The 15,983-nt window shown below is 38.0% G+C and overlaps 1 protein-coding gene across 4 annotated transcripts in view; it reads left to right on the forward strand.

The window, feature by feature from the left end:
* LOC126356979 (helicase domino-like) overlaps positions 1-15,983 on the forward strand; it is a 379,868-nt gene that overhangs the window by 165,671 nt on the left and 198,214 nt on the right. For all 4 annotated transcript variants that reach the window (XM_050007413.1, XM_050007415.1, XM_050007414.1 and 1 more), the window contains 3 exons: positions 4,801-4,997; positions 12,923-13,037; positions 13,216-13,332. In XM_050007413.1, coding sequence (XP_049863370.1) covers positions 4,801-4,997; positions 12,923-13,037; positions 13,216-13,332 — 429 coding nt within the window. The remainder of the gene's footprint in view (positions 1-4,800; positions 4,998-12,922; positions 13,038-13,215; positions 13,333-15,983) is intronic.

Genomic DNA, 15,983 nt, shown 5'->3' on the forward strand with positions numbered 1-15,983 from the left:
GTTATCAACCGAGTGGTGGCGTTGTCTTGTCACAACGTTTCAATGGGTTTTGTACCCGTCATCTTCTGGCAACTTCGCCTCCACTCGGCTGATAACCTGAGAAGAATTCATCAGTGGAATACGCTGAGAAAGACTGCGATCGTATATATGTGTTTCAGGTTGGTAGCTTATCGGTTTAACAAGTGAAGAATGAGAAGTACGAGGCATCAGGCATATGACACGAACCAATCTCAGCACAATTCTTGCTTCCGGTTGTGACGTCAAAGCTCTTGTGTTGCCAGCTTTGTTTTGTGTTTACATGAACAACATGCATTTTGATTGTTTTCTACTATGTGCTTGTGTCGTTCTGTGTTTTAGAAAATTCTGACTTGTGAAAAATGCCACAGAAAATACTTTATTCACTTAGTGCTAATCCTTTGTGTTGAGGTGTGCTGCTAAACAGACAGGTTGAAGTTGTTACGGAAAACTGAAGAGTTTTATGAGCATTAGTTCGTCAATGGACAGCCATCAGTTTCTGCCAATTTATTAATGGGATGCACATCAAAAATTCTTGGAGTTAGTGCAAGAACAGGAATAAACAATTGAGTGTTACTGTAGAAGTTGAGAGATTAGACAAGATGTAATTATTCCAAGGCTTCTGGATCAGATAATGTATTTTTAGCGGCTCCTGGAAAGAAGAAAAAGCAGTCTCACCAACTTAGATTGTTTCCAGACTGATGCACTTCAGAGATGTACTTACGCTTACTACAGCAGGAAAGAGCATCCTACCATAGCAAAGTTGCTGATGTCATTAAAGGAAATTGAACTTTTCAAGGATGGGAAAAGTCACTAAAAACTATGCTGAAAGTATGGACTCCTATTACAAAGCACGAGACAGCTGGGAGATCTGGGAAAGACCCGGAAATTTTTTCATCCGGGAGAAAACCGGGAAAAACGCGGGAATTGTTTAGAATTCTGGGGATTTTTCTTTGTTTTAGTTTTCAGTTAAATTTTTGTGATTTTTACTGGTAAGAACCAATACTCTAACAAAGGATGTTACTGTACCCCCCAACTGCAGAATAATACTGTAGAAACAAAGCATGAACGAGAGGGGAAAAAAAATTAAACTTACGTTGCAAAGGAAGTGCGCCATATACAACAACAAAAAAGTGCTCATACAACCGTGTGCCGACAGCAAAGTGTGTCGAAGGCTTTAGGAAGACTGCAATGCTTCATAACAACAAATTGCCTCTGATGAGCGTGTCATGACAACTGTTTACATTAAATTCGTTTGAGCAGTTGTGGACATGCTCTTGCGCAAGCGCAGTTGAGTTGCATATGAGTACCTTCTCCCACTTCTGGTTACAGAAGTGTGGCTGGGCGCCACTACTTCAATATTGCCCCAGTTCGGAAATAATAGTAAATCTGGGGCTGAAGCACAGAGCAGTCTGAGTTGTGGTGGGGAGGTGGGTCTTCTCCACGTGACCTATGTTTACATCCAGTGATTATGTTGTTTCCTCTTCATTTGTTGCTCTCACATTAAATGATAACAAAATGGATTTTTGTGGCCGGGAGCTATCAAATGAATCCAAATACATTCGCATAATTACGGATGGCCAAAATATGTTATTAGTTTCAGATATTATTTCCACCTTTCTGACAGTTAAGCATTAATCGCCTTGTGGAACAATGAAGTTATTTTTGCTGGTTTGCTAAAGAGATTTTACTTTCATTAATCTGTTCTGCTGAGGCAGTCAATTTATTTGAAACGAAGTATTTAATGTCATACTATTGGCTAGTTTCAACTGTTCGCTGCATTTCAAGTGCACATATGGCATTATGCCATAATAAAGAACCAAACATGAGATAATACAGTGCTGGTACTTCAAGAAAATTTACATAGGAGTGTGCATTTTAAGCCAATTTATGCATTTTAGTATGGTTCGCGAAATTCTGTCGCTTTTGAAGTATCATCTGATGTCTTGTTTCTTTTATGACATAATGTAAGATCTTTTAATGTTTTACACGTACTAACGTATATATGGCTTCCTGCGTCACAGTAGCTGCGCAAGCGCGGTGACGCCTCTTATCTGGCGCTCTCTTCCAACTGCTGAAACGAACCTATTTCTAACAGGTCACAGGAAAATATTGCGAATGGTGGTTTGAAAAGCGTTACATTCAAAGCAAATTTCCTTTTGCACAAGATGAACTATATGCAAGAATGTACGATGAATTTCTTAAATCAAAGCATTTGACTATGATTTCAAAATAAACTCTTTGAGGACGACAATTTAGAAGAATTTCAAGCCCCAAAGATCAGACATTTACGTCGTTATTAAAAATTTTACTGGCACATTTGTGTGATGATGTTTCTTAAAGTGTAATAGGCGCAAGAAAGATCAACATTGTATGTGGAAGCTTAACTTTTCTTCCAGCTTATAAATCTTCGAGACCAATATTATATGTGAATGCTACATATGTTAATTTAAACCATTAACTTTTCTTATTTGTGTGTTCGCACTACTTAAGAGTGATCTTGCTATTGGCTGACTATATCACGTGTCCTATGCTGTCATTAGCTGACGAGATCACGTGACATGAGCTACGACTGGCTTACAAAACCCCATCATAACTCGATTTCAATGCTTCGAAAAGTGACATGCGTTGTTTGGCGGAATTCAAATTTATACCTTCGTAACTGGAAAATATGCAGCATACCTCTTGCTGCATATCTAACGTCTTTCAAAATGTGTGCCCCCCCCCCCCCCCCGCCCCCCAGGAATTCCCCCCCCTCCTCTCTCTCTTTTTAATGTCGCGAAATTCTACATCGGTATATAAAACCATAAACATTCAAAGGATTGATGGGTTGTACAGTGCCAAGGAAGAGTACACTGTCACTTAACATGGAAAAAGTGCATTTTCACCCGGGAGAAATTGTATTTTTAACCAGGAAATCTGGGAAAAATCCAGGAATTTTCTTTCCTTGGCTATGTATACACCCTGCATTACAAAGCACTAGACGGATGCAAAGTCCTGTTAGAAAAGGCACATATTGTTACAGCTGGAAGCATATTCTTGCTCAAAATTTTGAGCAAGGATATTCGTTCTGTTATATGGCTAAATGAAATGTGGTTAATGCCAAGGAAGATGTACTTTTAGTTTTTCAGTCCAAACAGACAGGTGATTACCTTAAACACATAGATAACATACCTATTAAAACCGTTTTATGTCCCCACAACAATTGTAATAGGCAATGCTCCATATCTTTCAGTGATACTGAACAAAGCCTCAACCACAGATAACTGCAAAGAAGTTAATGGTGCAGTGGTTACACACACAACATGTTGCCACAGATATGAGCATGACAAAGCTTCTGGTATATTCACTTGTTAAAGAAAATAAGCCTATGATAATTACATATGTAGTAGACGAAATCACGGTGGATCAGTATCGTACTGTAATAAGGCTGCCACTGTATCACTGCAGTTTCAACCCCATCGAGTTAGTGTGGAGTGATGTGAAGACATACATAAGGAACAATAATAAGTCCTTTACAGTAACATAGGTGACGCTCCTGTGACGGTGGGTGTAGTCTTATGGACGAAAAAAGTCAAGCACATGAAAAACTTATTCGAGCAGCACAGACAATGAAAGGTATCATTAGTGACTATGAACTGCTAATGATTTGTCTTGGTGATGATGACGATGAATGTGGTTTTGGCGCTGATTCCGTCAACAGTGACGATGGGGAGCTAGGTAGAATTACACCATTGTCACTGTAAATTGATGAGTGAAAAGCTATGGATATAGGTTACTTATAGCATCACTGTCATAATAAAACTTAGAGCAAGAAGCTACTGTCTTTGTTATTATTTATTTTGTAAACCATGTACCATATTGTTTTCAAGATATCAGTCATCATCAAATACTTATTTCCTGTATTTCTTTGCTCTGATATTTAAAATTTGTGCTTTGTTATGTCTACAGTATTATGAGATTGTTTATTTGCTGTCATTGTGGTAGCAACTCAAAAATGATTGCTCAATAGCTTACATTTACAAGGGAAATGGAAATCTATATCATCTGACATGTGTATAGAGGCTGCTGTTGCAACATTGCTATTGCCGTATAGCCAATCTAACTTGGCATAACGTGAACTGTCAAGTGCAATATGTCGCTGGTGCAAGTATAGTAGTCCTATATAAGTAGGCTGCATCCCACCCGCCTTCAATGTCACTGTCTTAAATTAACAGTATGTATACTTTTGTAGCTAGAAACCTGTGCATAATCCATAGCCATAATTAATCTTTGGAAAGTAACAGTGGAACCAATGGACTGCCATGAAACTGAGACCCACACCATCACACAGCTATCTCCAAGTTTTAAATGTAAAAAGTAACCAGCTGAGCACATGCAGTACACAGGTGTGGAGACTCTGCACCTGTTTTTACAAAGCAGATAGTATTTTTCACGTTTGCTCATGTCATTGCACATTTTATGATCTCAGTAATGTTCATTTTAGCCATGCAAATGCACCCTTGATGATGATGATGATGATGATGATGATGATGATGATGATGACAAGTTTGAAACTTTCTGGCTGAGCACAAGTGTTCGGCTCTTAGATGCCATGTCAAACAGACGACGGAAAAAGTTGTACTAGATGCTGTTTGAGCTTATTCTGACAATCCTCTTGAAAGTTTGACTTTGCTTACCCCAGTGTTTTAGTTTCACTCTTTTGTGTAGCTGTGATTATTTATTGTGTTTATTTCAAATGTAACATTAAAAAAATTGTTATTCACATATTCTTTTTTTTTCCAGCTTTTGATGGAACGTTTCAATGCTGATAGGCGCATATTTTGCTTTATATTATCTACCCGCTCTGGTGGTATTGGCGTAAACCTAACTGGAGCAGATACTGTAATATTTTACGACAGTGACTGGAATCCAACAATGGATGCCCAAGCACAAGATCGCTGTCACAGAATTGGCCAGACAAGAGATGTACACATTTACAGGTAATTGAGTATTCCATTCGAAAAACATGTAAACTTATGTGACACTTTTTATTATTTTGTTTTCTTATTATTCTAGCATATTAAGTTCAGCATTGTTCCAGTCTGTTAAGTTCACTAATCTTTGCTGAGTTAGAAAGAGGATTGTTGTTTAGAAGTGATTTCTTTGGCAGTGATCAGAATTTGTGTGCTAATTATGGCTGATGTAATTAAAGTCATTTGCATGTTATTAGACTCCTCATGATTCTATATGCTGGGGTGAATTATACTTTAGTAGCAGTACTTTGTGACAAAGAATCATGTCAGAATAATACAAAAATGTACAGCAATAATTGAAACTCATGGATGGAGCAGTACATGAATAAGGGAAAGTCAACCACTCTCCTATAGCAAATCAGTGCGTGGAGCACAGAAACACATAACAGAAAACAGCATTCACACTAGCTTTCGAACACTAGCTCCTTTTCTTGCATAAGTGGGCATATTCCCGCCCCCCCCCCCCCTCCCCACACGCACACACAGCCAAACATAATATGCAGTTAACTTAACAGATATCTCTTAGTTACATTAAACTCAGTATTGGTAATCAGTTGTGCCATGGCAATGGGAGTGTTTGTTTACGTGTCTATGTTGATCCACCTTCACTGCGGAGTGGGTGGTGGGTGGTAACATGTACGTGCTGCTTGAGACAGAGGGCCAATATGGATGCTGGCCATCTGGACTCGCCTATTTGCCATGTGAGTTAATAGGTGGCTCTCCTTCATCAGGGTCTGAGAAGACACATACGAGCAGGAGATCAGGACCTCCAGTATTAGGGGCATTGTGGAGCCCCTTAGCTAGATACTGTTCAAGACTGGAAAGAAAGCCAGTGTGTACTTGGTATGTCTGCCAGTGGGACGCATCTGACATATGGAGGTAGCCTTGTCTGCAACTATTGAGTGTGCAGGGTGCAGTTGTCTGCAAGTTGTGGCTCATGTCGGCACCAACTATGCATGTTGCATGGGTCCTGAGGCCATCCGCAGTTCATACAGGCTGATGCTATAGGTGGTGAAGGCTGCTGGCTTAGTGTGTAAGGTGCAAGCAGAGGAACATATATTGGAAAGACAGTTTAGATACCGTAGGAGTAGTAGTGTTTATTGCAGTCGACAAAAATTGTCTCACTATCGAATTTGAAATTGAGTGTGACTGAAGTTATCTTGTCATGTATAACAGATCTAGATGAAACCAAGCTAATTGTTGGATTCTTTTACCAGCCACCTGACTCCGCTGTGACAGTTCTAGATTCATTCAAAGTAAGTCCACGGTCAGTAATGCATAAATATCCAGATCATACAATAGTAGTTGGAGGCAGCTTTAACCTACTGAGCAAAGACTGGGGCATCTGTGAATTCTATGCGGGGGGTACAGACAGACAATCTTGTGAATTACTTTTGAGGACATCTCCGAAAACTGTCTTGAGCAGCTGGTTCAGCAGCCCACACACGGTGGAAATACCTTAGTTAAAAACTGGCAGGATGATATCAATGGTGTTAGTGTAGAGGTGAATGTTAATGATCATGATGTTGTCATAGCAACTTTGGCTACACAGGTTAACGAATCAGTCAGAAAGATTAGGAATCTGTTTAAACATTGTTTTAGGTAGAAAGAGCACATATGCAGTTGTTAGCATTTCATTTAAACAATGAATTGACGTAGGGGAATATTAATAAACAAAACTAATAAAATAAAATAAAATTAGTACTTGACAAGGCTACATCAGGAGGTATAAAACATGAAGAGTGATTCACAAACCAATTAAAAGAAGAAACAATTATCAATGTAACTACAGAATACATAAGGAACTTAAGAATATCAATAAGATAAACAGAAATAAATAAATAAATGCAGGGAAATGGAGGCCTGAGGGAAGATACAGTAAATGCAATCTTTGAGAAAGTGGTGGTACTGCATTTTAGCATTAACATTATATTCAAAATAGTGGCTATGTAACAGTTTGCATTAAATAAATGAACAAAGTAAAATATGGACATTAATGCAAATACCAGTTAAAGAAGGCCTTAACTACTGAAACTACAGTGTATGTGGAATACATAGACAACTTCTATAAAACAAAAGAACTTAATGAATACAGGAAAATGGGAATATGTAGGAACAGACAGCGTGGGAAGTAGTGAATAACGGAGATGATTATATAAAGTTTAGGAGAGGGGTAGTGTTGAGCTGTGTGGGGTCATTTAGGATTAGATCAGGACTCTGAGCATGAGCAAGATGTTTTTTAATTTCTAGGGCTTCCAGCAGGCCTTTGTTTGCTAAGTGAACTTGGTTCTGTCTCCAAATGAACAAAAGGTGCTTGAGAAAGCTTTAAAATATGCTCCTCCCAACCCTCCATCAGAAAAACAACCGGATGTTTTGAAATTAGGTATTGAATATGCTCTAATGAAAGACATCACTGCAAAATATTTAGTTGCCAGTGCACTAAAGAATGAAACCAAATTTGAAACATCTCACAGTCTGTTGACTTTCACGCCCTCATGTCCTTAAAACAGGAATTGTAACACCAAGATATCAATGCCACAAAATCTGATAAAGGCAGCAGTAAGGTACTTTTGAACAAATGTGATTATGTGGATAAAGTTAATGATTTCATGAATACCACAGGCTACCAAGTCCTCCTAAAGACCCTACTAAATTATTCAAAGAGGATGTTAAATATGCAATCAGTTCATGCAAAAGCATATTCCCTGAGTTTGAAGCAAAACTATTAACTAATATGAACCCATTGCCACCTAGAATGTATGGGCTTCCTAAACTGCACAAAGATGATGATCCTATTCGTCCAGTTGTATCATCATTCACTACTCCATCTTACAAACTAGCTAGTAAACTGGATGTCCTAATTAAGAACAAGACTAATTTCAAACCAAAGCATGGTATTTCAAACTCTGTGGACCTAGTAAATAAGTTAAAAGGTATATCTGTCTCCCACAGTGATAAATTAGTATCCTTTGATGTCTGCAGTTTGTTTCCTAACATACCATTGGTAGAGTGCATTTGTATTCTGACAGAGCTGTTGCACAAGTCTAATGTCGACAATCCTGTGGAATTTAATGACTTGAGACTGGCCACCCAGACTTGCCTGGCACAGAGTTATTTCATGTTCCAAGTCGCTCTTTATAAACAATTAGATGGCTTAGCTATGATGGTTCCCCTCTTAGTCCACTGTTGGCTGAAATATTTATGGATCATTTTGAACAAAATTTTCCAAAAACAGAACCTTTGGGTGCAAATATCAAATACTGGTTTAGATATGTAGATGATGTCCTGTGTATGTAGACTGGCACTACTAGACAACTCAATACATTTTTGAAAAACCTGAACAGTCAACAAAAAACACTCAGTGCACAATTGAGTTTGGCAACAAATCCATAATCTCACCACTGACAGCACACACACACACACACACACACACACACACACACACACACACACACACACACACACAACTTCAAAATGTATAGAAAAACTACAACTACAGGCACAGTAATACCTTCTTGCTCACAACACCCCATAGCTCACACACATGCAGCTTTCCAGTCAGTAGTATACCATCTCATATCTACCCGTATGTCCAGAGATGATTTTAAAGTAGAGTTAGATACAGTAAAATTTATTGCCACAGCCAATGGCAACAGCCAGTTCTTATTGGCCACATCCTGCACAGGAAACAAAAATGGAAAATTATACCCCTCTTCTATGCCCTACCTGCTTCCCCATCCACTGTCTGCAAGAAATGGTGTACACTACCATTTCTAGGTGAGGTATCACAGATTGTTGCTTGCAAGTATAGGCTTTCCTACTATGTTGAGAACATGACAGCCCAGTGTGTTTTTAACAGCAAAGATAAGACCCAGTTATTATCCAACAGTGGGGTATACAAAATCACCTGTTCTGATTGTGTCATTTTACATCGGTCAGTCAGGCAGAGACATAGCAACTAGGCTGGCTGAACATGAATGCAGCTGGAGGTTACAGAATTCTGACTCCTCATTTGCCGAGCACGTACTGTGTGAGGGTCACAACTACCAGCCAGTGCCCCATGTCCAAGGGTCACTCCAAAAGAAATGCACACTATTTTTTTTAATCCATCTTTTATTCTACATGTTTGAAAGTTTTACAGTGTGTAGATACATCCTTTAGGAACAAAATTTTAATTTCTCCACATAATTTCCATCTCTCTCAACTGCCTTACGCCATCTTGGAACCAGCGCCTGTATACCCACTCAGTAAAATTGTGCGCCAACCTGTTGGAGCCACTGTTTTGCAGCATGCACAAGGGAGTAATCCTCTTTAAACCTTGTTCCATGAAGAGAGTTTTTCCGTTTCCCAATGAGATGATAGTCACATGGATCCAGGTCAGGATTGTAAGGCGGGTGTTTCAGTGTTGTCCATCCGAGTTTTGTGATTGCTTCCATGGTTTTTTGACTGACATGTGGCCATGCATTGTTGTGCAACAGCAAAACATCCTGCATTTGCCGATGTGGTCGAACACGATGAGTCGGGCTTGACGTTTCTTCAGTGTCATAACATATGCATAAGAATTTATGGTGGTTCCACTTGGCATGAAGTCCACAAGCAAGAGTCCTTCGGAATCGAAAAACACTGTAGCCATAACGTTTCCAGCAGAAGGTGCGGTTTTGAATTCTTTTTTCTTGGGTGAATTTGCATAATGCCACTCCATTGATTGCCTCTTCATCTCTGGTGAATAATGATGGAGCCATGTTTCATCACCTGTCACAATTCTTCCAAGAAATTCATCTCCACCATTCTCACACTGTTCCAAAAGTCCGCTGCATACCATTTTTCTTGTTTCTTTGTGAGTCACTGTCAACATCCTGGGAACCTACCTGGCACAAACCTTTTTTAACGCCAACACTTTCAGTATTCTGCAAACACTTCCTTTCCCTATCCCAACGCAGCATGACAGTTTGTTCACTGTGATGCGTCTGTAAGCAGTCACCAATTCGTTAACTCTCTGCACGTTGTATGGAGTGTGTGCAGTACGTGGCCTGCCGCTGTGAGGACAATCCTCAATATTGCCGTGCCCGCTTTCATCACGTAACTTGCTTGCCCACCGACTAACTACTGCGATCGACAGCAACATCTCCATACACCTTTTTCAACCTCTTGTGGATGTTTCCCAGTGTCTCGTTTTCACAGCACAGGAATTCTATGACAGCACGTTACTTCTGACAAACGTCAAGTGTAGTAGCCATCTTGAAGACATGCTGTGATGGCACCACTCAAGGGAACAGGTTGAATTAAGTTTGAAAACAAGTGAGAAGGTTGTATCTACACACTGTAAAACTTCCATACATGCAGAATGAAAATTGTATTTTTTCAAAACTAGTGTGCAATTCTTTTGGAGTGACCCTCTTACTTCCCTTAGCAAACAAAGGCCATAAATTCAACCTGCTGGAAGCCCTGGAAATTAAAAAACATCTTGCTCACAATCCGAATCTAATCCTAAATGATCCCACACAGCTCAACACTTCCCTTCTCCTACACTTTATATAATCATCTCTGTTATTTACTACTTCCCACACTGTCTGTTCCTACATATTCCCATTTTTTCTGTATTCATTAAGTTCTTTTGTTTTATCGAAGTTACCTATGTATTACTGTTCATGTTTAACACCTCTTTAGTTGTCTCATCAAATATTGTTCATATTTTATTTGTTCATTTATTTAATGCAAACTGTTACATAGCTGCTGTTTTGAATATAATGTTAATGCTAAAATGCAGTACCACCACTCTCTCAAAGATTGCATTTACCGTATGTTCCCTCAAGCACCTCCATTTCCTTGCATTTATTTATTTCTGTTTATCTTATTGATTTTCTTAAGTTTCTTGTGTATTCTGTAGTTACATTAATAATTGTTTCTTCTTTTAATTGGTTTGTGTATCACTCTCCATGTTTTGTACCTCCTGATGTAGCTTTATCAAGTACTAATTTTATATTATTTTGTTAGTTTTGTTTATTAATAAAAACTATTATGAAGGCATGCTGTTCCTATTTTGTGTTAAAGTTTTTCCTGTCTACTCCATTTTTATTTATTTACTTTTCAATTTTTTACTTTTACATTGCATTACCACCTCACTGTCAAAAATGTTGCTTTACTTTATGTTTCCACTTCAGTTTAGACATGTTAATTCTCTTCCAATGTTGTTAGCAAACATTGTAACTTCTTTGGTAACAATACTCAGTAAATGTCTGAAGATGGCCTCGTAAGCTGAAAACCGCTTAACACAATAAAAGTAATATTGTAAAATAAAAGCAAACTGCTGCTTTTCATTTATTATGCTGTCGTTTGACCATCACACAGAGTTCTATGGGGCCAACATAGTAAGAAGCATGGCTGGTGTAGAGAAACAACTAAAAGAGTCAAAAACAAAGAAGTCACCAGGTCCAGATGGAATCCCAGTTCAATTTTACACAGAGTTCTCTATGGCATTGGCCCCTTAGCTAGCAATTATTGTGAATTTATCTCTCTTGCCAAGTGACTGAAAAAAAGCGCAGGTGACTCCTGTATATAAAAAGGCTAAAAGAACAGACCGACAAAATTACAAACTAATATTCTTAACATCAGTTTGCTGCAGAATTCTTGAAAATATTTTGAGTTCAAATATAATAAATTTCTTAGAGACCAAAAAGCTTATGTCCACGAATCAGCACAGTTTTTGAAAGCATTGTTAATGTGAAACTCAACTTTCCCTTTTCATATATGATACACTGTGAAACATCAACGAGGGGCAATTGGGAGGCTCCATATCCCTAAATTCATGAAAAGCATTTGACACTGTAGCCCACTGCAGACTGTTAATGAAGGTACGAGCATATGGAATAGGTTCCCAGGTATGTGAGTGGTTCAAAGACTTCTTTAGTAACAGAACCTAGTATGCTGTTTTCATGTCAAATGCTAATGAGAGGCAAGGTTATTGTCAATAGTGCCCCAAGGAAGTGTAAAAGGCCCACTGTTATTTTCTGTACAGATAAATGTTTTGGCAGACAGGGTGGGCTGCAGTCTGAAGTTGTTTACTTATGATACTGTGTTGTATGGGAAGGTGTCAAAGTTGAATGACTGTAGGAGGATACAAGTTGGCTTATGAAAAATTTCTAGTTGGTTTGATGAATGGCAGCTGACTGAAAAATGTAAGTAATGTGGATGAGTAAGAAAAGCAAACCTATAATGTTTGGATACAGTGTTAGTGGTGTCCTGTTTGACACAGTCATGCCATTTAAATATTTGGGTGTAGTATTGCAAAGCAGTATGAAATGAAACAAATATGTCAGGATTATGGTAGGGAAGGTGAGTGGTCGACTTGGGTTTATTGCGAGAATTTTCAGAGGAGACCGCATATAGAACTCTAGTCTGTTCTTGAGTACTGCTTGAGTGTTTAGTAGTTGGATTAAAGGAAGATGTTGAAGCAATTAAGAGGTGGGCTGCTAGATTTGTTACCGGTAGAACAACACAGAAACGTTACGGGGGTGCTCAAATGGGAACTCCTGGAGGGAAGGTGACACACTTCTTGAGGAACACTATAGAGATAATGCACAGAACCGACATTTGGAGCTGACTGCAGAAAGATTCTACTGCTGGCAACATACATTTCGTAGAAGGACAATGGAGCCAACATATGAGGAATTAGGGCTCGTACTGCAACTTACTGACTTGTCTTTTGCTCATTCTATTTGCAAGTGGAACAGGAAGGTAAATGAGTATTGGTGCTACAGGGTACCCACTGCCATGCATTGTACAGTGGCTTGCATAATATATATGTAGGTGCAGATATAAATCTAGTTTTTACAGATTCCTTCTTTGATTTACATGTTTTGATAGTAGTAACCACTGTAATTACTAATTTCCAGGCTTGTTAGTGAAATGACTGTTGAAGAAAATATTCTGAAGAAGGCTAATCAGAAACGATTGTTGGGAGATCTTGCAATTGAAGGAGGAAACTTCACAACAGCATATTTTAAAAAAGTAGGTGACCAATATGTACAGTGTATTAGTCATTCAGCTGATTATTACATATTAATGTGTGACTAATTTCATTTGTCTTTCACTCTGTGTAGTTTGAATGGTTTCCTAAATGAGTTGATTTTTAAATTATATTTCCCATTTTAATTGTGTGTAATATATTGATATTATTTGTTTCCAGTCAACAATCCAGGATCTCTTTAATATTGATATCAATGAAGATGACCCATCAAGAAGAATGGCCGAAATTTTGGAAAAGGATAATGAAAAAGAGAAAAAGTCTAAGGATGAATCTCAGGTATGCTATACCTGTTGCAAGATAATAAATAACTGTTCAGTTCACCATGTAAATTAAATGTGTGTATTGTGCCTTGAGGAAGGTTAAGCTGAATGGCCTCAGATTTGCCACTTATTAATATGCAAACGAAAGTGGAGTGTTTTGAGAAATTGAACATTTTATAATAGAGGTACAGTGTCTGTATCTTAGTGACATGGCAATACCCTTCAGATATACAGGCAAGTCCTAATGACTTTGTAATGTGGTTCCTGCTTAAGATTCATCACCTTTTTAGGGAAGGGCTCAACTTTGATATTGCGATATCAGTATTTCTGAGAATTCTATTTTCTGGTAACTGTGATTTTTAGTTGTGATTTGTCACAGTTTAAAACCACAATTTATGAATTCACAACTTGCATCCCTCTGTAACATTAAAATGTGGTTTCTGCTATCACTGTAGATGTTAACACTATGAGTAGGTCACAAGCAGCAACTAACAGGCACTAGTAAGTGCATTTACTAATTGATATTTCTGGGCAGATGAGCTGTGTTAATGCAATGAAAATGGTATGTTCTCCCACATAAAGTGTGCTAACTGAGTATTTCAAGAGAGTGTCATTGAAGTCATTATGTGATCTGAAAGAGATGATAAATAATTGTGAAACATACTGTGAATGAATAATGAGAATTCCATTCTCCTCTTATTCAGGCTGTCCCATACCCAAAACTTTTGGCAAGCAGTTACTGACAAACACTTAAAGTGTTTTAAAGTTAACATGCAAGTGAGAAGTGTGGGAGGTACAGATCTTCCAGTTAAAAGCTGACACCAGGAATACTTAAAGTGCAGTTTTTTGAATGTACACTCAAAAGTTTACGTGTGTATTGTGAAGCTGAAAAAATATGCATCTTGTGAATAAACTATGTCAAAAATTTGGTAAAATTTACTTGGTGGACTCCACTTCCATTTCTCATGGTTTCTGTAAGAACTGATCCACAATTCTAGTAAATGGGAAGGTGTTTCATTCAAAAGAAAAAAAATGAAGTGAAATATTTCTCTGCTTCTGCCAAAATGTAACTAGTGCTTGATGTTTTTCTATGGTTGTGACAGAATAGCATTTAAAAAAAAAAGGAAAAGAGAAGAAAACGATCATTTTGCCATATTGTTTCTTAAGTGGCTGGTGATATGATTCCCTATTGACTTCTGATTTAGAGTAATATGTTTTCCTTTAATGGATTTTTAATTGACGTGATAGTATGAGGAAAGACAGATACCATGTACAGTGGAGTCGTGTGTTAGTACATCCTCATTACTACACTTTCCCACACAGTAAATACCTTTTTGGAAGTCCCAGTCCCAGTTGCAATATACACAGGTTAAAATCGTTCGTTTATACTTTCTCCATCCTCGTTTATCGTTTTCAAATTGGGTTGTACAAGTGCTGTTTGGCTGCTGCAGTATTTGTTGCCAAGAGTTTCAGCTATTGTGGGAACAGGATGTTTGTGGCCTTCTGGTTAGGAAAAGAGCAGGGAGACTGTGCTGTTCAGTGCTGGCAACTTTGCGTGTCATACAAATCATTTGCTGCTGTAGAAATGACACAGAGAAATAGTTTGTATAGGTTGGCAGTAGCTCCGATCACAATAGTGTAGTGATACGTTGTGGACAAAAAGACAGTGTGACAAGATAAGAAAACTGGAACATTAATCAGAAAGTGGACAAAAATTCCTTTGTTAAGCATGTTGATATTGCATGAAAACTGAATGTTTCTCCAACAACATTAACAGTAAATACAGTAATGAGCAAATGAATAATAATTGGAGCAGCATGTTTGGAAGAAGTAAGTGACAAACAAAAATAAGTGCATGGCAGTCACTTTCCGGAACTGGAAAAGGTGCTATTGAAGTAGATAAAACAAGCTTATGCCATGAATGTTTCAATGGGTGGTACTGTGATTTGCACTAAAGCAATATATTTGGCACCAAAGTTGAGACTCTCAGATTTCAAAAGATCCAAGAACTGAAATAATTTAACATGTTAATTTGTTCAGGGTGATGCTGGATGTGTTAAACATTGACACTGTTCAGTCCTGGAAAAATACTTTTCCATCATACAAAAATACTGTCCCAGTGATGTTTATAGTGCAACTGAAACAGGCTTATTTGTTCAACTTCTGTCTAATGAAGCTCTTGAGTTCAGGGGAGAGAACTGCCACAGCACAAAATTTAGTAAAGATAGGCTAACTGTCTTATTATTTTGTAATGAAAAGTTGATGCCACTAATAACTGGAAAGGTAAAGTGTCCACAAGGCTTAAAAATGTGCAGACATTTCTATGTAAGTATACATCTAATTTGAAAACATGGGTAACGACAACAATATTTGTTGTGTAAGACAATATTTGTGTGCAAGTTTGGATGCTAGAAATGGAAATTTTGTTTATTGGTAGGTGTGAATTATATCCCCAAAGACACTCGTATCAGTGTAATATAAATTTTTCTTCCCATCTGTATAAGCCACATGCAGCCACTCAACCAAGGCAGTATACATTGCCTGAAAAAAATACAGGAACATGCTGGACTGTCTTTGTACTGCAGTGAGAAAGATAACAATATTAGATGCTGTAAATTTTGTAAGAAGTGCGTGGAATTCCGTGCATAAAATCTGAAACTGCTTGAA

The sequence above is a fragment of the Schistocerca gregaria genome, chromosome 1 (genome assembly GCF_023897955.1).
Source record: "Schistocerca gregaria isolate iqSchGreg1 chromosome 1, iqSchGreg1.2, whole genome shotgun sequence".
In the NCBI taxonomy this organism is placed as follows: Eukaryota; Metazoa; Arthropoda; class Insecta; order Orthoptera; family Acrididae; genus Schistocerca; species Schistocerca gregaria.